The sequence below is a fragment of the Athene cunicularia genome, assembly GCF_003259725.1.
Source record: "Athene cunicularia isolate RWA chromosome 1 unlocalized genomic scaffold, athCun1 chr1_part2, whole genome shotgun sequence".
NCBI lineage: Eukaryota > Metazoa > Chordata > Aves > Strigiformes > Strigidae > Athene > Athene cunicularia.
In genome coordinates, this window is record NW_020799092.1 from 22500577 (window position 1) to 22513231 (window position 12655).

The following is a 12655-nucleotide window of genomic DNA, read 5'->3' on the forward strand; positions in this document are numbered from 1 at the left end:
GTGACCTTATTTTATCTTGCAGAGTGGGTAAATAGCCTAACAGTGGTAAAGAACTTGGGGGAAGCTGTAGATTTTCTGTATGTGGCCTTTGTAACTGACCTTGCTTGAACAGTAGAGCAGAATTATGTAATGTTGCTAAGCATGGCCTTATGACGTGGTTTTTAATCTTATTTTTTTCCTAGATTTTGCAACTGTTTGCCAAGAATGCACGGATTTCCATTTTCCTGGAATTCAAGAACAGCTCGAAATTGTCCAGAAGGTTGTACTTAAGGCCAGAGCACAGCGTAGCAGTAAGTCGAAAAGACATCATGGTCAGTGACAACCAAAATTACTTTCCTTGAAATAGAATAGTGGTCAGCTGAATGTTTATGCTTATGGGCAAGTTGATTTCACTTTTTTCTTTGGTTACCTGATCTGTAAAATGGTACATTTGTGTTTATTGATAAACTCTTGAGAATTCTGCATTAAATTCTCTCTTCACAGAGGCATGTTCACATGATGTCTCTGCTGCCATAACACACATACCTTACCAAAAAGAAAAAGGTTCTGATCAGATTTTACAGCCTGAGAAGTGTATAGGGCCGTTGTGCTTTTCTCTGCAGTTTAAACTGCTTGTAGCAGCACAGACTTTATCTGACTCGGCTTAATTTCTAATTGAGTACAAAGCTTTAAAAATCGCAGAAGATAAGTTATGACATTTCCCCTTCCTTAAAAGTGACCGCTAAAACCTGAATAATAAATTAAATGAATATGTATACTTTTGTGCTGACCAAATCCTTGTGAATGGTTTACTTTGCAGTTATATTTACAAATGACTGGGAAATTACCTGACCACATGGTGTTAAGGCAGTACTTGTACATCATGAAACTTTGTTTTTCTTGCAGAGAACTACTTATGTGATTTAAGGACGTCAGTAACATGAATAGATTTGTAAGAGTACACAGAGAAACAGGTTTTCTTAGGAACCTGCATATTGCTGTAGTCTTGAGGAAAATACTGAAAGCTGTTTTTATACTGCTGATTTACGTAAATCTCTTTTAACATTTTTCATGTCATACTAGGAACAAATTTGTTTTAAATATTTACATTGTTTAAAATCAATAGCAAGATACTGTGTAGTTGTGGGTGTAATTTGGAAAGTTTAGTATTATGTATGAGAATATTTTGGGGTTTTTTTTGTCCAAATGAAGAGGTATCGTAGGGTGATTAAGTAAGGAAGTTAATGATTTGAGGTAGGATTCAGTTCAGTGTCTACTGAACACAGCAAAAATACTTCCTGTCCATTCCTCTGCTCTTTAGGGACTTTATGGTAACTTTATGGCAATAATTCAAGCCAGGTGTCATCTGTACATAAAACTTTCATGCCAAAATGTAATTAATAGATGATATGTTTAATATTTGTGTTATGTATTTATATACAGAAAACAAAAGTAGTGGAAATGAAGATAAATTAAAGAATATTGAACGAAACCAGTCAAATATTTTGCCGGGTGAGTACTGTTGCATTCTCCCCCTCTTCTTAAAGCAAATTGTATTTTATAGATGCACATTTTTAGCTCTAAAGTCAGAACATAAATTATAATTATAACTAAACCCGGGTTGACCTCAATCAGAGGAGAAGGATGTTCTTGTGGCTAAGGCAGAGAACTGGGTGTCAGGACATCTGGTTTCTATTCCCAGCTTTGCCATTGCATCATGTGACTTGGGGCAAATCACTTAACTTCTCTATGCCTAAAATCTCTTTTCAGAATTTCAGTGTGAAAAAAAAAAAAATAATAATCTCTGAGTATCTTGGGAAAGGGTGAAACTTAAATACTAGCAACTAATTTTATTTTTGAAAATAATTATGTGTATGTCCCTGTGATACAGCAAAGCATTTTAGAATGTATATTTTAACTTTGAGAATGTACAGATCCATTCCTCTCAAAGAGGAATTATCTTCTGTATATATTGTGATTTTTAATAAGGAAAGCTTCAGTGGAATTTGAAGATGAATAGACAGTTGGAGAGGAGTTAAATCCATACAACCCATGGTTGAATAAGAGGACTTCTTAAAACTGCTTTCACGATTGTCTCAGATCTTGCTAGTATAAGTGGATTATAAATCATCTTGGGTCCTTAACAGATAAATCCACGTGAATCTTGTGGCAGTGGCTTGTGTGTTACTACTCTTAGATGGTCAGTGCTGGGGATTACCACCTCCTTAGCAGTCATCAGACAGGAGTACATACCTGTTCTTCAGCTGTCCCAGTAAGAAGGTAGTATCTTCACTTAAATGACCAGTGAGAGTAGGTTTGAAGAATGATGTTTCTCTGTTGATGGAAGCAGTAGGGGTGTTGCATCCCTGCTTTTCTGTTGACTCTGCTATAGACCTTTGATCTCCAGCAGAAAGGTGAGATGGAGAGACCTGCATTTCAGTGCCCCTTACTCTTTCTCTACCTTTGATAAATGAATACCAAGTTTAAAAATAACCCCAACAAGGTGTCTTGGTAACTTTCTGCAAGCAACTCTATTCTTCCCATTACTATGAATTATTTTAAATTCTGATGATCATTGATATCTTTGTCTTCCAGTACATATCTCAGTTGTTATGTAACCCGCTATCTTTTTCCACAGACTTTTTGCATCCTTTATTTTAACCCATCCATTTTTGGTATTTCCGCCTCCCACATCTGTCTGCAATTCAGTGCTTACATTATATATTTTGAGTATTACACCTCCTCTGTGTTTGTTTTTCTGTTTCGTGCTATATATAGATCACATCCGCCTGTACCAGCACTGTTATGTTTTATTACACCAGGTGTCTGTGATGCCAGTGAAACCCATCAAAGCAGGAAAGTGAGTGTAGGATGAATGTAAAACAATGATATTCCAAGAAATTTTAGATCAGTTGGTTTCTAACTTTTTTTTTTTCTCCTGATGTATGTGTTCTGATTTATGTGTTCTGATCTCAGTTGTATATTTGTATTTGCCTTTTTGTCTTAACTGACCCTATCCTTACATTGCCTAACAATTGTATTTCAGTACAGGTCACTATTGTGATATCTTGCCTTCTTGGTTTATATTATTCTGTAGGAGAATTCTACATCACACGCCATTCAAATCTTTCTGAAATTCATGTTGCTTTTCATCTCTGTGTGGACGATAATGTAAGATCCGGTAACGTAACAGCTCGGGATCCTGCTATCATGGGACTCAGAAACATTCTCAAAGTTTGCTGCACGCATGATATTACTACCATTAGTATTCCTCTTCTGTTGGTGCATGATATGTCAGAAGTAAGTAAATGTAAAGATTTTATTTGTTTTTATCTTATAGGATCCAACAAAAGTGATTTTTCAAAGGGTGTGTTTCATGCTGGTTTAAGCTAAATAGGACCATTTATCCCAGTCACATGCTCCTGCCACATCACTCTGCTGGCACTTGTATCTATATGGTGACCCAAATTAGGGAACTTAACCAGTTAAAAACATTTCAGCTGGATGAATCACTTTTGGTTTTTTATTCGGACCCCTCATTTTGGACATTTCACTTCCTTGGTCCAGCTCATTGTGCAGTTGTAAAAGTATTAATGAAAGATGGAACTACATGCCTGGAAGTCTTCTGGCAACAGCTCTTGCTTAGAAACTATACCTTAAAAACTATACTGCTGATGTAATAGTGATACCAGCTCCACAGTTTTAATTGTTGCTAGTTAGAAAACCTTAAATCTAAGTTTAATCGGCAGCAGAGCTAGCAAAGCTTGGCTTAGAGTTCTGTATCCCTAAAAAAAACCTCAATCTCTATCACCTCAGCCCTATGCAGCAGCAACCAGATTTCACCTTTGCTCTGAACTGTCTCCTCCTTCATTGCCTAATCGCTTGCATCCTTAATTTCTGCCCCATTTCTTCAAGTCCCCCATATATCAGCTGGCCAAGAAGCAGCATACCGCTGAGGTGTTGCTTCCTAGCTACAAGTGTGCTTGCTTGTTGTGCTGACCTTTTGTATTCAATTCTTCAGTGGGATGCCGGTATAGAGCTTGTCTCTTGCTCCACTGTTACATTTCATAGTCCATAGTAATTTAATACCACGGGCAACCTCTTTCCTCTGTCACAGCTGGCTCACAAGATACTAGCAGAGAAGAAAAGGGGTAGGGAGGCAGGGAGAGAAGTGGTGGACAGGCAGAATAATCATGTGCCTCGCCTCCTTAGGAGGTGAAAATTCTCTAAACTTAAAGAAATGAGAAAAATAAGGTAATGCTGCCATTACTGATACCCTTACATGGATAATTATGGTCTGTTGTTTGTTTTTTTTTTTAATAACCCTTTGATTTTTTGACTTGTAAATTTCCATACGGTCTTTTCTTCTTTGAAAGAGCCCAGCTTGTAGCAAGACAAAGGCTCCCCAGTGTATTACCTTTAACAGTGACTTTTTTTTTTTAATAAAAGAATTTGATTGGAACACAGTGTCTCCTTTTGCAAGATCAGGGTCTGTTTTTCTGAAAGTGCAAGCAATGCAAAAGTTTATCCAATAATGAAGCTTCCAAAAGATAGATTTCCATACCTAAAATTAGACTTTTAGGAACAGGTGATATTACTTCAGAGATTTATCTCTGATATCAAGACCTTTTTTGGGCACAAATGCAAGTAATTAACTTGTAGGACGGCAGCTGGGCTTACTCATAGGGCCCAGTTACCATGTTACATAAATGTATTGATCTTTTTTTCTTAATCAAGTTGCCATCTGACTATATTCTTTTTATCTTTTTTGTTTAAACCTTGTTAGTTTTAGCTTTCATTTGCATATCTGTGTTTTGAAATACAAATAAAGTACAAGACCAAGTGTTTGAGGTGCTTTGAGAGTGTGGTGTCGCTTGGATGCATGAAACTGAAGAATTATCTTCTTGCCTAGCACTGGATTCTTAAAAGGTCCTAGTGAAACAATTTCCCTTTTATGTTAAGCTTTAAGTCTTTGCAGAGTGAGCAGAAAGTGCTTGTATGAAAAGTGTATGTTTAGCCAAAGCTGCACTGTGTGAATTGCATTAGCAGCATCCCTTATTACAGTGCTTTGCAGCTGGCTGACCTGATTTGAAACACACAAATATGTAACTTGTTGTTGAGGGAAAAGTGAATAATAACAGATTTCTGAAAGTTAACCTGAACTTGGTGCCTTCAGCGGCCCCAGTTTTGAATCTGCATTTACCACCTACATAAAAACATTTTTGTAAAGTGGTTAACCAGGAGCACAGCTGCAGAGATGTTTGCATGCTTCACTGTGACAGGCATTCATCACAAGTTTTCTCTGTGCTTTTCCCAAAGGTTTTTTTTCTTTTTGTGGAAGGAAGAGTGGTGTTTATAACTTCACAGAAGTAATGAGTTTATCAGTCTCAACGAGGCCATTACATTTTGTTACTGTTTCTATGAAAAAAAAAAAAAAGTAGGAATTCCATTTTCCTTAGTTTTTCCTATGGTGAGAACAACAAAAACAGATGTCTCTGTTCTGATCATTAAGTTAAAGGAAGGAAAGAAACTGGGTTTGATACTTGAGAAAGGAAAAAGCAGACGAGTTCAAATTCAGGACAACTGAGATGTTACTGTCTGATCACTGTTCTGAATCTGATAGAAACTGGGGAGTGAAATGGCTCTAATAGCATGGCATTGCTAAAATTGCCAGAGCTGGCACACTTCCTTCGTAGTTTCAATGTAGGAGCTGTTGCTGCCGTCCACACAGCAACACAGAAAAATGTGACTCTTCAGGGATTTCAGGGAGCTGCCTCTGTTACCGTGAGTTAAGACAAAAATGTTTTGTAGAAGTGAAGGGAGTATAAGCTCTGTAACAAATATTTATGTACAGGGTTTATCTTTTATTGAGAGATTATCTATTATCGAGAGATGATGTATACAGAGAATGTATTTACTTCTTCAAATATTTCTCCTCTGAGTTTCCTGCCTTTAAATGTACAGCAGCTCATAAGAGTGTTTAGGATTTGCATAGATGTGCCTTGAGTAAACAACTTGCTAATTCTTAATAAAATTAACCATTGAAATTTTGTTTGATATCTTCATCCCACAAGACATTGTTGTTTTCATTACCTGGTTATGACATGGTTCTGCAAAGGCATAAGCCCTTAGCTTTACAAAACCAGCAGCCCCGTGTAGCGAGTGTATCACCAATTTCTTTGAATAAAAAGGTTTGCAACATATCCTTCTAGTCAGTGAAGCTGACCTCCCCCTCCCCCTTTTTTTTTTTTAATTCAGAAAAAAGCTTTATTTGAAAACAAATCATTGCATCTTAAAAAAGGAGTGCGGTGTGGTCTCTGCTAGTCAACAAAACCGAAAGTCCCAGGTGGTTTTTTTTACTTGCTTGAGTGCTATTAACCAAAACTCACTATGGTGATGGGATGTTTGCTTTTGTTTTTTCCCCTATCCCCTGCACTGTGTTTTGAATTGCTGTTTAACCTGATCCTTCATCATTGCTACAACTGTTACTTAGTTTGCATATAGAGAAAAATCCTGATAACATGGCCAAATCACAAGAACATACTTTTTTTTTTTAAGATGGATTACAATTGATTCACTACTGTGTCATTTTCAGTTCTTTTGGCTTTCATGGAGTCATATTCTGGATTCAACCTGTTATTTCCCTGAGTGCCCACAAGATTTAACATCTATGTTCCTCTGAAATAGTCCAAGGAATAGTGTCATATCCTGCTGGTTTGATCAAGCCTTTTAAGGCTTAGTTCCCTCTATTGATTATGCAAGGTACGGCCGGGTTGCTTTGAGATGAACAGGACCTTTCTTTCTAGACACTTGGTTTTTTCACCAAAGCCAAAACGGGGATCAAAACTAACAATAAACACCTACATTATTTGTGGCAGAAAGTACACGTAGGCAGATAAATTATAACAAAGAGCAAGTATTTCTTCCAGAAAGTTAGAAAATAAAAAAAACAAAATTGTCCAGCATGTGTTGTCTACCCTAAAAGCAGCATCTATTGATGCAGTGATTTACATAATGAAAGAAATTTTTCTGAAACGGTATTTGTAGCTTATGCTGGTTTTAACATATTGTGTATTTTTGGGATGGCAGGAGATACCCCCACCTAAGTAGGAACTTTGGCTGTAAATAGTTTTTTAATGCAGTCACATTCAGTATGCTGTTGCTGTGTTATCAGTTGGCATTCTTAGATAATCTTGCTTCTCAAATAACTTTTTTTAAAATCCTGAAATTAAGCTCTTTGATAATGACAAGATTGCACAGTGTTTGGCACTGCAAAGTAAAGTCTGGCCTTACTGAATAGAAAATTATATAGTGCTTAAATTTGAAAAGGTACATAGAATGATAAATTTGTTTCCACCTCTATATTCCTGTATTCAGACTCAAAAGTGCTCATTTTCCATGTTGAAGAGTATATCAGAACAAATAGGTACTATTTTCTTTGAGAAGTGTTTACAGTGACAGTAATTCTGTCTCTGACTTGGAATATTCATCTTGATATAATTCACTTTGTAGCATATAGCCAAGGGATGTTTAATGTACAAAAGCGTTTAAACGGTTACTTTTTTTCAGACCAGTGGTTATAGCCATATCTTAAGAATAAACCACTGTGATTTTCATATCCCATCTTGGTTTTCATATCCCATTTAACTTTAGGTAAGGATTTGCTGTCTGTTTATATCTGAAACGCCTCCATCAAATGAAGATGGATTTTGTTTGTTTTAAGAGTTAACATAAATGCATCTTTAGGGGAGAAAGGCTTCTTCCAGTTCCAGTATTAGAGAGATTTTCCTGAAGGCAGCAGGTGTGCCAACAAACTTTAACCAGAATCATCAAGAATAGCTAGGAATCATCAGTTACTGCTGTTAAGGTCAGGAGCCTATCTTTGGCTAGCTGAAACACAAATGTGACTTATCCATTGGATAGTATACATTTTTCTGAAGCTCCTCAGGGGAATTCAGTAACCTTGTTTCCAATGACATTAATAGGATTGTCAACAGTGATTTTGTTCAACACCTCAGCTTAAAAATATATAGATTGTTCTGACACTGGGCTCTCCTAACAATAAGCAGTGGCCGTGCTTTTATGGTCACATATAAGGTACCTACCACCTGCATAGAATACTCTGGAAAACTGCATCCCTCTTCATGGCCTGTAATTCTGCTTGAGTACCTGCTGGGAAAATGGGCATTTGTGGCAAAAATGTATTATTTTTATTAACTTACCTACTATTCTTGTTGGTTAGATCCATTGGGCACTGAGGTTTTCATTTATTCTTTTTTTCAGGAAATGACCATTCCATGGTGCTTGAAGAGGGCAGAGCTTGTGTTCAAGTGTGTCAAAGGTACAATAGTGAATGCTTCAGCTGGGGCTTCTTGTGTTGCATTTGGTGACATCCAGCCTTAGTTCAGTCTGTATATTTTCCAAGAAAAAGGTGTTTTTCAATAATTTATTGTTTGTTAAAACCTACACTTATATTTTCTCTTTTAAAAATTATTGACTGACTTACCAGGAAATATTCTCAGACACATAGAATAGAGAGTAAAAGTGTTTTGAAAGTATCTTTACAACTTAAACGTAGACAGCAGAAGAAAAAGCTCTTACTGCAGATTTGAAAAGCTGGTGGTTCTCTATAGTATAATTTCCAGTGTCCTTTGTATTTTGATTGCTTCAGACAATGAGGACTCTGTGCATTTTTCCAAGAGTAGTTTATACCCTAATTCATTTCTTTGCTGGAAAGTCCTCATGATTCAGCTTGGTTTTCTGTCTTTGCAAGTGATGTTATTACTAACTGCATTCTTGTGTGCTGCACTTAAATACTTCAACCAGTCATTCAGAATATTTAAAATGTTAGTAGTGTTAATGTTCTTTTCGCCATCTGCTTGAGGAACCACTTCCTATTGTCATCTTAAGTAATTCACAATGGAGTATCATCCACGTAGCCACTTTCATTAAACAAGTCTTTTTCTGAGTATTTTTATTTGCCATGAGTGTGTTCCTGTGGACCTTGTAGTTCATTAGTAAGGAAATGTTAGCATAAAAATGCCGTATCGTAACTTGAGCAATAAATGAGCACTGAGCTTTTTCCATGTAAGCAGGTCCAGGTAGTTTCTGTTGCTGCCAGATTGTCAATGTACTTTTGGCAACAGGCTTGTACTCATTCACGTGGATGTGGTCACATCAGAGCTAAAGGAAAGAGTTATTTCTCAGTGAAAGCAAGCCATTGAAAGGACTTGTAACACGCATATTTGGAGAAACCTCTCACTTCTGCCTGGCACTGTGCTGTACAGTAGGACTGCTTATCCTGCTCTTCAGGGGTATATTGATTTTTCTACATAACTCCTCACTAATATTTTTCCAGTTAAAGCAGATTTCAGTCATGAGATTGGCCAAGTCTGATTTTAAATGTGATTAACTGCCTTAACTAAGGATGTCATTAAAATCCTAATTGTATGTGAAAACTTCCTCACTGCTTGATATCGGTGTAATTGGCAGGGAAGATTGCATAGGTAATGCATATGATATGAATGCTGGTTTTTAGGTTTCATGATGGAAATGGCCTCGTGGGATGGAGGAATTTCTCGGACTGTACAGTTCCTGGTACCACAGGTAGGTTAAACCAAATTCATATCCAGCCTAGTTGGAACAAGAAGTTAAGTGTCAGCAGATCTAGTTTTGATTTCTTTACTATGCCCTGTTCCTTTTCTGTGAGCTTAAATTAATCACTGTGGGTTTGGTTCCTTGCCTATAAAACAGGAATAAAAGAGATTTATGTTTTTGGATACCCAGTAGTATCTTCTGATTTCAAACTGGGATGTTCACTTTTATGAGCAGTGAATACATCATCTTTGCAGAAGATACATTTTTGCTATTTACTCTGAAGAGACTAACCTTGTGTTACTTAAGTTTAGGTGTTCATTAGTCAAACTGTCTAACAGCTTGGAAAGTTGCAATGCACTGAGTTCAGTCATGCTTCCACAAAGCCATTAAAGGCATTAATTAATTGGAAGTTAATTGTAATTAAGATTCTGAAATGATTTAATTCAGAGTTCTAGCTGATCTTCAGAAACAGGAAGTTTTCCAAAGGGGGCCAGCCCTAAGTTTTACTTGTTCTAAAAAGTACTGGAAGTAGTATAAAAATCAGAGTTATATTAGGAAAGAAGTAACATGTATTTCTTGAAGGTAGTAAACTACTGAGCAAGAAGGAAGCAAAGAATTAACTAAGTACTGAAGTTAATCTAATCCTGGATTTGGAGAGCAGGAGTCCTGTACATAACAAACAGTACTGTCCTGCTTGTGCTAGGCAGAAATAATCAATTACTGGAACAAGAAACCTACTGGAAACAGATATGTCACATAAATAAGCAGTATTTTTAGGTCAATCTTTACTTTCTGATTGCATTAAATAGAATTATAACACATAGTTTGAAAATTATCTCCCTGGTCATCTGAAAAACAGCAATTATCTTAAATGTTAAGAAACAAAGTTGAGAGAGACTTAGGTCTTCCAAACTACAGTGAAAAGCCAAAGCTTACTTGTAAGTTTTTTGAGGTTTTTTGTTGTGGTGTTGTTTTTTTTTTTTCCAGACAATTTCTGAGGAAATGTTTTACCAACTGAGTAATATGCTTCCACAAATCTTCAGAGTGTCCTCCACATTGACTCTGACCTCTAAGCACTGAATTTTGTGCAGCAGTAAGATGTATCCTGTTGACAGCAGGTGAGATTACAGAGATTCTGGACTGGAATGTCTCTTTATCTGAGGGATGATGACCCTGAAGTGACATTTGTTGCAATTTCAAGATTCATGTTGTCGTAATAAAGGATAAATGCTGTTTGTACTCGTGTGTTAGCAGTTGATTTTTGCCTCTTGTTTCAACCCAGTATGAGTTGAATTCCTCACCTATATCTGAAAAACATTCAATGTAAGTTATTGTATTTAATCTACCAAAATATAGATGTGATTCTCATCTTTAAGTAGTAGGAATAAGAGCTTATGGTTGGAATAGGCTTCAGGTTGTTGTTTTAAAAACATTTTCTGAATTTGCTTGGTGAAGCTTATGAATATATGAACAAAGCCAGCTGTCGTCTTAGAGTAACTCTGACATAAGTTGTCACAGTTGTCTTTCCAGTGTCACAATGACCACAAAATAAAATGTATTGCTGCCTCATTTTACTGTTACATAAGAATGAAAGATGTGAAATTACCATTTAACCTGCTGGATTTTGTAAATAATGGAAGTATTTTAAAAAAAAATCAAAATAACATACCTGTGACAATAATCAGAATTTTTCATTATTGTTTCTTCTTTTTTTTAAAGTAAACTTTTTCCTTTATTTTGAGATTTCATATTCACAAGTCTGTCACATGAACAAATTTATAGGAGCACTATAGTCTTCTGGATTCTGTTGTACATGTCTGTTTTGCTGCTTATTAATGTTTTATGACTAAACAATCTAAAGAGAAATGCTGAGGAGACAGCTCAAGTTCCAACTGCGACATTTCTTGGGACAAACTTGAATCCAGTCAAAAGAAAACAAAAACCAAAAGCCCCCAGGCCCTGCGTCCCCATGATGGGGGCAGGGGGAGGTTGGGGACTGCTTTTCCCCCATCTTGGCCAGGCAAACTTTTTGAATGGAGCTGTGGCCCCAGGCAACAAGAAGCAATCCTTCTGTGCAGGCACTGGCCATGGGGAAAGCCCTGTCTCAAACTGGGACTCTGGGGGCTGCAGCCAAGCAGCTGGGGGTGGTGAAGGTTCCGGGTGACTTTCTGAAGCCCACAGGCCTGTTTTGCAGGAAGCACGGGGATCCTGGCAGAGCTGGCTCTGAGTCTGACATCACTTTCCATGTGTTGCTGAAATTCTGCACTTTGAAAATTGGAGATCCTGGAGGCCACATAAAAAACAAATTATTTTCTATTTTCATAGTGATTTTAAAAAAAAAAAAAAAAAAGTACTTTGTTAAATGTGAAGATTGCAAAGCTCTTTTCTGGGGAAACTGCATAATTCAAAATTCTCACAGAGAATCATAGTTAATGTTAAATTTAAAATATTTTAAATTATTAAAGTTAATAATGTTGTTAATCCATTCATGATATTTATAAAGTCCCTATGTAATTAATGAACTCTTAGCTTAGTATTTTTATTGAGTCCTGCATGCTGTACAGAAGCCATGTAAGTGACCTAGCAAGCATCTATTGCTGAACTGTCAAATGCTTTCTTTTCCTCTGCCAGCAGCTTCTAAAGAAGAATCATGCGAGTATTGTGACCTAATTTGGTGTTCTAGAAAAGAAGGATGTAAATTCATCTAGAAGGAGCTGGATTAATCCTGTTCGAGCTCATTTTACATTGCTGGCCTTAAGCTGAAATCAAACTCTGGTCCCAGAAAAGCAAGTGCTCTAACCACTATTCTGCCTGTGAAAGGTGTGGTAGCAGAAGTATTCCTTTTTATAAGTTGTAAGACTTAGCTGTGTTGTAACGCAGACTTTTTTCACATGCTTGGTACTTCTATTTTGTTTTTTTTTTCTTCAGTCAGTGCCTCTACCAATAAGTAGCCTTTGCCTAAAGGATTTATGATACAACATCTGTTATTCCTGGTTTTCACATCTATTCCCCAGGAATAGGGCTAACAGCAGATTTTTAGCTGTCTTTGTAGAAAAACAATCTAGAGATGGGGTGACCT

The 12655-nt window shown here is 36.7% G+C and overlaps 1 protein-coding gene across 3 annotated transcripts in view; it reads left to right on the forward strand.

Moving 5' to 3' along the window:
- Positions 1-11507, forward strand: part of C1H12orf4 (chromosome 1 C12orf4 homolog) — a 22765-nt gene extending 11258 nt beyond the window's left edge. For 2 of the 3 annotated variants that reach the window (XM_026868186.1, XM_026868188.1), the window contains 6 exons: positions 183-311; positions 1423-1491; positions 3077-3279; positions 8263-8320; positions 9518-9585; positions 10564-11507. In XM_026868186.1, coding sequence (XP_026723987.1) covers positions 183-311; positions 1423-1491; positions 3077-3279; positions 8263-8320; positions 9518-9585; positions 10564-10656 — 620 coding nt within the window. In that variant the 3' untranslated portion in view covers positions 10657-11507. The remainder of the gene's footprint in view (positions 1-182; positions 312-1422; positions 1492-3076; positions 3280-8262; positions 8321-9517; positions 9586-10563) is intronic. The other variant, XM_026868187.1, reaches the window with a different exon arrangement.
- Positions 11508-12655: the final 1148 nt, after the last annotated feature.